At 43.9% G+C, this 13,615-nt stretch overlaps 1 protein-coding gene across 1 annotated transcript in view; it reads left to right on the top strand.

Moving 5' to 3' along the window:
• The first annotated feature begins 7,283 nt into the window (after positions 1–7,283).
• The window catches only part of ELF5 (E74 like ETS transcription factor 5), a 47,703-nt gene continuing 41,371 nt past the window's right edge, over positions 7,284–13,615 (top strand). The window contains exons 1-2 of the mRNA XM_043482545.1: positions 7,284–7,363; positions 7,993–8,359. Coding sequence (XP_043338480.1) covers positions 8,304–8,359 — 56 coding nt within the window. The 5' untranslated portion in view covers positions 7,284–7,363; positions 7,993–8,303. The remainder of the gene's footprint in view (positions 7,364–7,992; positions 8,360–13,615) is intronic.

Below are 13,615 nucleotides of genomic sequence, written 5' to 3'. Positions count from 1 at the left end.
CCTCCACCAAATCTCCAGCCCCAACCCTAAGCCCAACCAGTGACCTCTCAGTCACCAGTTCCCAGGCTCGGCTCTGTGAGGCTCACTCCAGGCGGTGGAGAGGTGCCCTATCCAAGTTGCTACCATCCAAAGGTCTGCAATGGCATGTGTTGCAGTGGAAAACTAGAAATAACCAAAACATCAAACACAAGGATATTGGTTAAATAAATTATAGCACACACATTAGACAGACTAGGATGGAAGTCATTAATATAATGCTTAAAAAAAAGATATGCAAAAGCTTTTAAGTTTAATTAGATCCCATCTGTTTATTTCTGCTTTTGTTTCCTTGGCTTTAGGAGACAGATCTAAAAAAAATCATTGCTACAATATATGTCAAAGAGTGTTCTGCATATGTTCTGTTTTAGGAGTTTTATGGTTTCAGGTCTTATTTTGAGTTTATTTTTATATACAGTATGAGAAGATGTTCTGAGTTCATTCCTTTGCATGTAGTTGTACATTTTTCTAAGAACCCCTTGTTGAAAGACTGTATTTTCTCCATCGCATATTCTTTCCTCCTTTGTCATAGACTAATTGACCATAAATGGGTGGGTTTATTTCTGGACTCTCTACTCTGTTCCATTGATTCCTGTGTCTGTTTTTATGCCAGAGCTATGCTGTTTTAATTACTGTACTTTGTAGTATAGTCTGAAGTCAGAAAGTGTGATTCCTCCAGCTTTGTTCTTTTATCTCAAGATTGCTTTGGCAATTCCAGATCTTTTGTGGTTCTGTATACATTTGGGGACTACTTGTTCTAATTTTGTGATAAGTGTCATGAGTATTTTGATAGGAATTACATTAAATCTGTAGATTGCTTTAGGTAGTATGGACATTTTAACAGTATTAATTCTTTTAATCCATGAACACAGATATTTTTCTATTTCTTTGTATCATTGTCAATTTCCTTTACCAATGTTTTATACTTTTCAGAGTATAGGTCTTTCATTTCCTTGGTTAAGTTTATTCCCAGGTATTTTATTCTTTCTAATGTGATTTTACATAGAATTGTTTTCTTGCTTTCTCTTTCTGATAATTCATTATTAGTGCATAGAAAAGCAACAGATATTTATATAGTAATCTTATACACTGTTGGTGGCAATGTGAATTAGTACAGTCACTATGGAAAACAGTATGGAGGTGTCTCAACAAACAAAAAATAGAACTACCATATGAGGCAGCAATCCCACTTCTAGAAATATTTCTGAAGAAAGTGAAAACACTAATTCATTAAGATATGTTCACTCTAATATTCATAGCAGCATCATTTATAATAGCCAAGATATGAACGCAACCTAAGTTTTCATCAACAGATGGATGGATAATAAGATGTGATGTGTACACACAATGGAATATTAGTCATTACAAAATGAAATTCTGCCATTTGCCACAATGTGGATGGACTTAGTATTATGCTTAGCAAAGTAAGTCAGACCGAGAAAGATGAATACTCTCCTATCATTTATATGTAGAATCTAAACAATAAAATGATTGTATGTAACAAGACAGACTCACATAGAGAACAAGGTATTAGTGGTTATTAGTGGGGAGAGGGATGGCAGAGGAGCAAGTTAGGAATATGGGAGTAAGAGACACAAACTACTACATATAAAATAAATAATCAATAAAGATACATTGAACAGTACAGAGAAGTAGCTTATTAATGGGTTGGCCCAAAAGTTCGTTTGGATTTTTCCATCATCTTACAGAAAACCTAAATGAACATTTTGACCTATCCAATATTTTGCAATAACTTTAAATGGAGTACAGTCTATAAAAATATTGAATCACTACGATGTATGCCTGAAATTGACATAATAGTATAAATGATACTTCAACTTAAAAAGAACAATAAAACATGAAAAGATGTTCAGAATAATCCTCGTGTGTGTGTGTGTGTGTATGTCCCTTAACTACAGAATTACTTAACTGTGGAATTACCATAACATTTCCTTTTTATGGATTTGCCTGCACTTTCTGCAAAGCATACATATTACTTTCTATATTTAGTCCCTAGACCTGTCATGACAAATGACCACAAGCTTCCTGGCTTACCACAACAGCAATCTATTTTCTCACAGTTCCAGGGGTCAAAAGTCTGAAATCAGCGGCAGAAGCACAGGCTCCGTGGTTCCTTCCAAAGGCTCCGTGGAAGGTAGGCGTCTCCAGCTTCAAGTGGTTGTTGATGTTTCTCGTCTTGAGTCCACATCAACCCACTCTCTGCCTCCACCTCCTTGCCTTCTCCTCTTCTGTGTTTCAGGCCCTAGAAGCCTTCTCTCTTATTCATGCGATCACACTCGGACAATCCAGGATAAACTCTTACTGTCAAGATCCTGAACGGAATCACGTTTTATTTACTCTTAACCATATACAGTAATAGTCACAGCTTCTAGGAATTACAGTGTGGACATATTTGGGAGCAGCTACCTTTCAGTCCACTACATTTTATAATCAACAAAAAGAAATCTTATGTTTTCCCTTTAGATATGTGGTGTTGGAGAAGACTCTTGAGAGTCCCTTGGACTGCAAGGAGATCAAACCAGTCAATTAACACAATTTTTTAAATTGCATTAAAAAAATAAAAAAGCAACCTCAACTAAACACAACAGGGTACAAACAAAGTTCAAGGTATGAGGCAGCAGGAAGCAGTGGCTAAACGCTTCTCCACACACGTCCAGGAAATTACTGCCACAGCACGGAGAAATTAGTGATGCCAGATGTGACTTTTAAAAAGAAATTGGTCATCTGGATTTGCCTATACATTTCCTGATTTTCAAACAAGGCAACTAATTCACTGTAAGAAACAAAACACCACCTCAAACACAAGCAACAAAAATGTGTGCGTATGCAAACCAAACAAAAACACACCTGTAGGCCCCACTGGTCCATGCATTCATGTTGTGAGCACTCTGTCTTCAGAAGGAAAGGTGGTGGGGTAGATCACTCCCCTATATCTCTTACATCTTTGGGGCTCTCTAGGAATCTCCATTTCCTAAATAGTAGGAAATATTAATAGAAGGCCCATCAAAGGCCCATATAGTGAAAGCTATGGTTTTTCCAGTAGACATGTACGGATATGAGAGTTGAACCCTTAAACCATAAAGAAGGCTGAGTGCCCAAGAATTGATGCTTTCCAACACTGATGCTGGAGAAGACTCTCGAGAGTCCTTTGGACAGCAAAGAGATCAAACCAGTCAATCCAAAAGGAAATCAACTCTGAATATTCATTGGAAGGACTGATGCTGAAGTTGAAGCTCTTAATACTCTGGCCACCTAATGCGAACAGCCCACTCAGAAAAGACCTTGATGCTGGGAAAGATTGAGGACAGGAGGAGAAGGTGACAACAGAGGATGAGATGGTTGGATGGCATCACTGATACAATGGACATGGGTTTGGGTGAACTCCAGGAGTTGTTGATGGACAGAGAGGCCTGGCGTGCTGCAGTTCATGGGGTCTCAAAAAGTCGGACAAGACTGAGCAACTGAAATGAACTGAACTGATGCTGGGAAAGACTGAAGGCAGGAGGAGATGGGGACGACAGAAGATGAGATGGTTGGATGGCATCACCGACTCAATGGACATGAGTTTGAGCAAGCTCCAGGAGCTGGTGATGGACAGGGAAGTCTGGCATGTTGCAGTCCATGGGGGCAGAAAGAGTCGGACACAACTGAGTGACTAAACTGAACTGAACGCACTCGCTACTTTATGCATTGCTTTAGCCCAGAACCCGGCGCCTGATTCATTATGGACACAAAGTAAATATTTGTTGAAGGGATGAATAAACAGCCCAGAGTAGGAACTACATTCAGGATGAGAAATCATAGATGACTTCTTCCTTTTATTTTTTCCTTTGTTATTTTTTTCTTACTATAATTTTCAGATGCCATTAAAAGCTATTTCCTTCTTTCTTTACCCATCTCCAAATAGTTGTACCTCTAAATCTAGGATGCTAAGACCTTCCTATATCCTCATATTATAGTACAGAAGGAGGGGAGTCAAGTTTTCTTGGCTTGAGCTCCATCTTAAGAGGCTGAACAAGTGAAGAGCTTGCCCTCCTTCCATCCCCTCTTATAACAGTTTCTCTTCTGCAGCCACCAAAAGCAACATGGAGCCAGAGACTGACATGTTCAGAAAGGCTCTCTCCTGTCATTTTGCCCTTCTCCCTCCTAGTACAGGGAACCCTGATGGGATCCACATCCAGAGACTGGGCACTGAGAGTGGGTATAGAAACTAGTCTTCTACCTGAGAACTCCTTTAGTCCTACGCACCACTTAAACCCATTTGAGCTAATAACATTGAATCTCTGCAGAGTCTAGCTCAAGAATAGTAAATAATTGTGCCTATGCTCTGCCCCACCACCCCAAGCACCCTCCTACCCCCCCACCCCACCCCTCCACACACATACACAGAGAAAACATTGCTGATAGGTTGTGGCACTCTTTGCACACTGCATTGGGATTCTTCTAATCCTTCTAAACACAACTCCCCCAGGCAGTCATAGCCATCAGTCCAATTTGGCATGCGAGATAAAAGCCATTTTTCATCCCTCATCTAGTCCATGCTGGAGAATATATTTTTATCATCAGCAAACATTTATTGACTTCCTAATGTGCACAAAGGCTTACGATCTAGATATGAATTCAGGAAAGCCTCCAATAAAAAGAGATACAAGACAAAGCCAGGTAGCCCATGCTAAAGGCAAAACACGTGACGGGTTGACTTGCTGGAGGAACCTAGATGTTGCTGGAGACACATGAGAGCTTCAAGAAGTCTGCTGTAGAAAATCAGACTGTAAGGAATCATTGAAGGAAAAATGGAATCTAGGTAAGTGAAAAAACACGGAGAGAAAAATTCCAGCTTCAAGAAGAATGTGTTCAAGAGCTCAGACACAGACAGGAATACACGGGGTGTTTTTGGGAAATGGAGAACAAACCCACTTAGCTAATACCAAGTCATTCAGGTGACATTCAACTCAAATGCCACTTCCTGGGTGAGGTCTTTCTGGATCAGACTGGTGAAAACAGGGATTTGTTTTTCTTCATGGACCTCCAGACCGTGAGTTCTATAGGACAAGGACCTTGCTTATTCACCTCGGAGTTCCCAGTCACTAGAAGAAAGCTTGGCACACAGTAGGTGCTCAGAAAATATTTACTGGACAAATGAATGAACCAAGGGCTCCCTGTAGGGGAAGTTATAGGTGCTCAATATGGAGAAATATGTGGGTTTGATTGTTACTGCATTTGAATATCAAACTAAGGACTTTGGCCTATGGAAAAGTATTCCAAAGTGCTTCTCATCTAATCCCATCAAATGTATTAGGTCAAAAAAGAATTTTATTTTAATATTCTTTTGACCTGGATCATTTTTAAAGTTTTTATTGAATTTATTACAGTATTTCTTCTGTTTTATGTTTGGCTTTTTGACCCCAACACATGTGGGATCCCCAACCAGGGATTGAACCTGCATGCCCTGCATTGAAAGGTGAAGTCTTAACCACTGGACCACCAGAGAAGTCCCAAAAACAAGAATTCTAGATTGAATGCATTTTTGGATCACTGGGTTAAACAAAGTTGACCATGTTTATTTTCTGCAATTCTTTCTTTCACGTCTACCATATCTTTCCAGGTGGTGCTAATGCTAAAGAACCTGCCTGCCAATACAAGTAGGCTAGATGTGGATTCAATCGATGGGTTAGGAAGATCCCCTGGAAGAGGATATGGCAACCCACTCCAGTATCCTTGCCTGGAGCATCCCATGGACAGAGGAGCCTGGCAAGCTGCAGTCCATGGGACTGCAGAGTCGCACAAGACTGAAGCAACATGACACGTACACACCGTATCTTTGTGGATATTCAGATATTCTCCAAGTGTTATCCCACAGCACTCTTATTTTTGCTTCTTTTTTTCATTAAATGCAGCATACTGAATTTAGTATTTACGTTAATGTGAAGACAATTTGGAAAACGGAGCTGTGGAAGCTTTAAAGATGCTGGAATGGGAGGTTTCTGCATATGCAGTGATATTTTAGGAGGATCAGTGTGGTAGAGTGGATTAGGAGAGGAGAGAGGCTTAAAACAGGGAGCCTCACTTGGGGACGATAGCAGGAATCATCCTCTCAAACATATGCCACAAATAGGATGTGCCAGACATGAGACAGCAAGGATAAAGCAATAAACAAAACAAAGTCTACCCTGCCTGGACAGGGTGCCCATATGTTCTGGTTTGTCCAGGACAGTCCCAACTTCTGTCTGTTGTCTCTATACAATTAGTAAATAGTACCATGTTTATTCAAGGCTTCCCTGGTGGCGTCCCCGCAGGTATTGAATCTGCCTGCAATGCGGGAGACCCGGGTTTGATCCCTGGGTAAGGAAGACCCCCTGCAGAAGGAAAGGGCAACCCACTCCAGTATTATTGCCATGTTTATTCTCAAAATCGCCATGGTTTGGATAGTAAACTATTAGCCCTTCAATCCATGGAGCTCGTGTTATGGAGGAGACCATGAGGTGAGCTCACGTGGCACCTTTGTATAAATCAGAATCCCTTTCTGGGTGGACACAACTTGAATAAAGGCAATTTTGTGGGAAGACACAGGCTCTTACAGGACACTCAGAAGGCAGAGCTCAGGCTGGATGTTTGTCTCCTCTGACTTACTGCATGAAGGGGGTTTTGTAAGCTAGGTGTGGATTCAAGAATGATTTAAAAAAAAAAGCACAAGGTAAAGCCTAGGCCAGCCCTCTTGGGCAGCGAGCCACCTGCCCAACCACCAGTTGGTATCCTGGAGATAATCAGTAAACAAATAATATATAAGTAAATGCAATGTTAAGTGTTGGAAAGTCCTGTGAAGGAAACATGAAGCCAGGGGATCAGGAGTGAAGGGCAGCCCTAGTGCATACTCCAGTGGGCAGCACTGGTGTCCTGGCCTGTGGACAGGGCGCCCCCTGGGGTTGAGCAACTTGGCCACCCGAGAGGCGCTTTGTTAGAAAGGATGGTCAGGAAGTCCTCTCTGTGGAGGCGGTGGGTCATTTGTCACTGACTATAAAGGAAGAGGGATAGACAGGAGACAAATGTCACAGTGGTGTGGAGTCCATGTGACATGGTGGCCAGCCTTGGGAAGGACTTTGAGAAATGAGTGTTAAAGATGACTTCAGGCTTCCACGCCTGAGGAACTAGGAAAACACGGGCACCGCTCAAATCTGCCCGGTTTCCTGAGGCTGCCACGCGTGGGTGATGCAGGGAACACCCCATGGAAAGAGAAGCAGTCCCTTCTCTTGGGGAGTTGACTGCCATCTTCAGAATTTCCCAACCTGTCTGGTGGAACACTAGCTGGGTATGCTAATAGGTGTTACTAGAAAAAGTTGCTCAAGTTTGAGAAAGTCTGGGTTAAGCAAAATTAAAGAGTTTTCTTCACTAGATGGATCCTCAGAGATTTTAATATACCCTCGAATGCTTCGTGAATCCGAAGCAGGGCATATAGACGGTAACCTGTCCTGAGTTGGCTGCCCGGAGACATTTTTCTTCACAGGTGTTTCAGGATACCAGTGTTCCCCTGGGAGGATGGGGCCGGGGGCAGGAGCTGAGCTGTCTACAAATGCCAAACGAGCCAGAATAGAAGGCAGAGTCAGGTTAGGGTTCAGGAGGAGCGGGGAGACAGAGCTGCCAGAGATAAGGGATCCCCGCCTAGGAGGACAGAGACCTCACATCTGTTGGGGCCCGCGGTTGCCATGGCGCAGTGACAACCTCTGAGTCAGCCCCCCTCAGGGCCAAGATTAGCCTCTGACTGACTGGCTAAAAGCAGTTGTGTAACCTCCTTGGGCCTCCACTTACCCTTCTATAAAATGGGGATAAAGATATCGCCCTCCCTCTCCTGGGTGGCACGAGGCACTGGTAATTACTATTTGGCCAGCTGCTGAGGTGCCGATGAGCTCTGTCTGACACATTTCTTCGTGCCTCCTCCAGACGCCGTGCCTCGCCTCCCCAGACACAGCCCTGCTGCTCGCTCAGACCTCAGCCACGTCGGGCAAGGCGGCAGGTGTCTCTCTCCTTCGTCTCTCCCGTCAAAACAGGAGACTCGCCTGACCTCCGGCTCCCACCTGGGCATTGTGGAGGTGGGAGGGCCACCTGCCGGCTGCCATTCTGGGGCCCTGCTGCACGTGGGAGGCTGTTCGGGGCTGGGGCACCCCGAGGGGGTGTCGCCGGCCTGGAGGCAGCCATGCGGTATCCTTGTCGCTGAGGAGCCCAGCCAGCTGGGGCCTTCGCAGGGCCAAGCAATGACCACATCGGAGGACCAGAGCCCGGCCCAGCCTGGCGGGACGAACGAGCAGAGGTGGGTGCTGCGTGTCTAAGGGTGCAGGGAGAGGAAGGGGCACCTGATGGGAGAGGAGACAGCCCGTGGGCAGGTCTAGCCTTGCTCCAATCCTTCCACCAAGGGTGGGGAAAGGGGGTGCTGAGAAAACTCGGAGGTTCCTATATATCCACTGAGCCTGCACACAGACTCTATCACCATGCCTCGGGGGTAGGACAAGCATCCTCATGAAGCACGGTGGCCTTTTGTAGTTACTTTTCGCTCTTTAGTCTAAGACGTGCAATTCATTTTTACCCAATTTCATTCAGATAGGAAATGTTGGGGAGTCAGAAAAGGAACACGTGGCACCCCTAAGTCGAGGCTGTAGTCACTTGGAACAGCTCTGCAGGTGACTAAAATAATGCCTGGCCCTGAGTAGAAGGATGGAAAAGGAGTGGTTGTTGGATCTCCCTGGGTAATTTTGAAATGCCAGTGTGCATCTGCAGAACGGGATCATAATAATATTAAGTTCCTTCAGTAGGCTGGTATCAGGACTCATTCCTGTGTGCTGGGCATTCTCCTGTGATCCAGTGGTTCATTTTGATGCACATCTTGCTTATTCGTACCGATATGCCTTCTGCTCAGCAGAAAAGCATCCCATTGGATAGTAGGCTCTTACTTTCATCCTCAGCTAAATTCAGCTGCTCTAAAATGTGTGAGAGAGAGCTGAGACCCAAGCGGATGGCAGTCCCCATCTCCAGGCCCATGGTATCGAATGCCAGTTGAAAATCAAGATCTCTTAATTCTTGGAAATGGAGGGGAGGGGCACACGGGGTCTAGTCCCAGGGGAGGGACTAAATTAGGGAATGACATCAGGGGCCTGTCTAACTCAATTTCTAGCCCCCACCTTCTTTAAAAGCCATCAGTGTCTTTAGCCCTAGCATGTTACCAAATGACTTGTCAATGTCAGAGGAGCCATGCAAAGAATATTCAGCACGTCATTAACCTCATTCCAACATGTAATTAGCCTAAAAGGCCTCTTCGCTGCCTCCATTCAGCGTTACATCATAAAGAATCAGATATTTTCAGGACATCATGAAGACTTTAAAGAGTTAATTATGGCTCAGTGGAGCCCATCCCCGACAGCCTAAGATCCAGGAATTAAACTGTTTATTTTCAAGTGTCAGTCCTCCAGACAGCATTCACAGTCACTTCCTCCAAGGAACCTGAGACTGACACTGGTTTGGACGTAGAGCCACCAGAGCATGCAGTGGGGAGTTGGAGGAGGTAACTGAATTCAGACCTTCCTCCTACTTTGGGCCATGTGTTTTCAGAGATACCATCTGTATAGTCTCAGAGAGAAAAGAGAACCAAGGCGAGCTGGAATTCTACTTACCCTCCTAGTTCCATGGGGCGAATCCAGCTAAAGCCATTTGTAATCTCTGAGCTGGAGAGACCAACAGTGTGTCCGGAGTTCAAAGGGAGTTCAGTCCTAATCTGGATGTTACCATCTGAGCCAATCTAACCATGCAGGCTCTGAGGACATTATTATCAGTCAAGTGTAATTATAGATAAAATAGTTTTATTAATCAGCTTCCTAAGGAGACTGTGTTTATCTGATGGCTGTGCATGGCGTGGGAGGATCTGTGCTGTGTGTGGTGGGTCGCTGGGGAGGACAGGGTGTCTAGAGGAGAGCATGGAAGATATAAAAGGGGGTGTGATTGGGAGTTGTGTCTAAGACTGTACATGACAGATGGGAGTACAAGCAGTAGAATTTTGCCTGTTCTCCCCTCTATGTTGAATCTGTCATAACTCTTTTCCTCCGAAAAAATAGGCCTTTCTATATTTCTATTTAGCTAAGGTCTCTGGAGCTCCTGATAGCTATCCAATAGCTATCAGCTTTCCCTGATAGCTCAGTTTGTAAAGAATCTGCCTGCAACGCAGGAGACCCCAGCTCAATTCCTGAATCAGGAAGATCCTCTGGAGAAGGGATAGGCTACCCACTCCAGGATTCTTGGGCTTCCCCTGTGGCTCAGTTGATAAAGAATCCACCTGCAATGCAGGAGACCTGGGTTTGATCCCTAGGCTGGGAAGATCTCCTGGAGAAGGGAAGGGCTACCCACTCCAGTATTCTTACTTGAAGAATTCCATGGACTGTGTAGTCCATGGGGTCGCAAAAAGTTGGACACGATTGAGCGACTTTTACTTTCATGGAGCTCCTAATTGCCAATTCTACCTGCAAGTGCCCTCTTTAGCCACTGTCTGCCACATTTTCAAATCTTACCTATCCAGACATATCTTGGCTTGTCTTCAATGTCTATCACCTTAAACTAGTTTGTAAGTTGCAAGGGTTCCTGAGAGAGTACAGCTCCTTCTGAATACTGTGTGGCCTGCCTGGAGTCAACTCTACTCACCTCTGGTCAGGATAAATGAACTCCTCAAGGCCCAATACTAAATGGGTCCTCCAGAAAGTCTCCGATTCTGATTTAAACTCGATTAAACATCAGTGGTTTCCTAAAGGAAATCAACCCTGCATATTCATTGGAAGCACTGTTGCTGAAACTGAAGGTCCTATACTTTGGCCACCTGATGGAAGAGCCAATTCACTGGAAAAGACACTGATGCTGGGAAAGATTGAGGGCAAAAGGAGAAGGGGGCAGTAGAGGATGAGATGGTTAGATAGCATCATTGACTCAATGGACGTGAATTTGAGCAAACTGGGAGATAGTGAAGGACAGAGGAGCCTGGCATGCTGCAGTCTATGGGGTTGCCAAGAGGCGGATATGACTTAGCAACTAAACAACAATAACAAACATCAGTGGTCAGATGGGTGTAAGGTAACATTTCAAGGCTAGGTTCCCCGCTCACAGCAAGGGCTGAGCATCTATCCCCATGTGGGCCAGGCCCAGAGCCAGCCTGGTCATCTCCACCCTTCTCCCCACAGCCTTAAATACTTGAATGACTTCTTTTAGCACAGCCATGGTCTGCTGGTCAATTGTGCAACTCACCGCTTGCTTTGGCTGGAGCACTTGACCCTAGTTGGTTATTTCCTCCCTCAGATGGCCTTGTGCAAAATCTCCATCTGCCTTAATGCCGCCTGAACTTTACTCAAAGTGACAGCTGCAGCCTGGTGTGGATACAAACCCCAAATCAAAGAGACCCTGCACCTGTTTCCCTCCCATAAAGGCAGGTGGCATCCATTCTTCCCTAGGTACTGCAGAAGGGGAACTTGCCAAAGCCCACCCATAGGGCTTGTGCAGAAAGATGGAGAGTGGGCCATGGCCAGGTGGCAGAACTGTTGGCCACTCTATAAAGTGAGTTGTTGGGATTCTTGGAGCTTCTCTGTTCCCAGAAGGGCACATACGAGGTCAGGACAAAAAAGTGTGGGTCAGGGAATGAACATCTTATAAAAGTATGAGATGTATAAAGTGGTATAAGTATAAAAGTATATCTTATAACATCTTATAAAAGTATGGCTCTATTTAAGACAATTAATAACTGTTGGCCAGATATGCTGGTCTTCTCCTAACTCCCAAGGTTAGTACACTTTTGACAGCCACCAGGTAAGAGACTGAAAATGAATAAATGGATGGATGAATATCAACTAACTAACAGGTGTGTGCCAGGTACACACACCTGTATTATTTCAATTAATCTAGTGAATAGCTAACATTATTCTCATTTTGCTGATTAGGAAATTGAGGGGTGGATAAGTTTAATAACAACAGCAGCAGCAGCAAAAATAATAATATAGTAAGAAGTATAACCATCATTTACTGAGTATTTAATAAATGCCAGGCATTGAGCTAAGTACTTCTTGTTTTATATTATTGCATTTAATCCTTACCAGAACTCTATGAAGTAACAATTTATTTATCCAGGTTTTTATATGAAGAAACTGTGTCTTAGGGAGACAATTATCACTGGCTACGAGTGATAGCACCAAGCTTTGAACCTACATCTATCAGATTCAAAACCTAGTGTCCTTTCTTGTTCTTGTTTTTCCTTTGCTACCTTCTTATCTGGTTTTTGCTTTTAGCAACACCACAGTTGTCTGTTTAGTTACTGTATCATTTAAAAAACTGTTCAGTCAATTTGCACAGCAAAGGAAACCATAAACAAAACGAAAAGACAACCCACAGATTGGGAGAAAATATTTGCAAACGATGCAGCCAACAAGGGATTAATCTCCAAAATATGCAAACAGCTCATGCAGCTCAATACCAAAAAAACAAACAAGCCTATCAAATAATGGGAAGAAGACCTAAATAGACATTTCTCCAAAGAAGACATACAGATGGCCAAGAGGCACATGAAAAGATTCTCAACATCACTAATTATTAGAGAAAAGTAAATCAAAACTACAGTGAGATATCACCTCACACCAGTCAGAATGTGTGTTCTTAGTCACTCAGTCGTGTCCAACTCTTTGTGACCCCATGGACTATAGCCCGCCTGTCTCCTCTGTCCATGGGGATTCTCCAGGCAAAAATAATGGAGTGGGTTGCCATGCCCTCCTACAGGGGATCTTCCCACCCCAGGGACTGAATCCAGGTTTCCCTCATTGCAGGCGAATTCTTTACCATCTGAGCTACCAGGGACGCCCATGAATACTTAAGTGGGTAGCCTATCCCTTCTCCGGAGGATCTTCCCAACCCAGGAATCAAACTGAGGTCTCAAGCATTGCAGGTGGATTCTTTGCCAGCTGAGCTACCAGGAAGCTCTCATTCAGAATAGCTATCATCAAAAAGTCCACAAACAATAAATGCTGGAGAGGGTGTGGAGAAAAGAGAACACTCCTACACTCTTGGTGGGAATGTAAATGGTACAGTCACCATGGAGAACAGTATGGAGGTTCCTTTAAAAGCCAAAAATAGAGCTATGATATGATCCAGCAATTCCACACCTGGACATATATCTAGAGAAAAACATAATTTGAAAAGATACATGCACCTCAATGTTTATTGGAGCACTATTTACAATAGCCAAGACATGGAAACAATCTAAATGTCCATCAACTGAGGAATGGATAAAGAAGATGTGATACATGTATATAATGGAACATTGCTGTTGTTTAGTCACTAAGTCATGTCTGACTCTGAGATGTGTGTCTCACTGTAGCCCACCAGGCTCCTCTGTCCATGGGATTTACCAGGCAAGAATACTAGAGTGGGTTGTCATTTCCTCTCCAAAGGATCTTCCCAACTCCAGGATCAAACCCATGTCTCCTGCATTGGCAGGCAGATTCTTTACGGCTGAGTCATAGGGAAGCCCAGTGGAATATTACTCAGCCGTAAA

This window comes from Cervus canadensis, chromosome 11 (genome assembly GCF_019320065.1).
Source record: "Cervus canadensis isolate Bull #8, Minnesota chromosome 11, ASM1932006v1, whole genome shotgun sequence".
Taxonomy (NCBI): domain Eukaryota; kingdom Metazoa; phylum Chordata; class Mammalia; order Artiodactyla; family Cervidae; genus Cervus; species Cervus canadensis.
The sequence above is the reverse complement of the archived record's forward strand: the minus strand, read 5'-3'. Positions and strand labels throughout refer to the sequence as shown.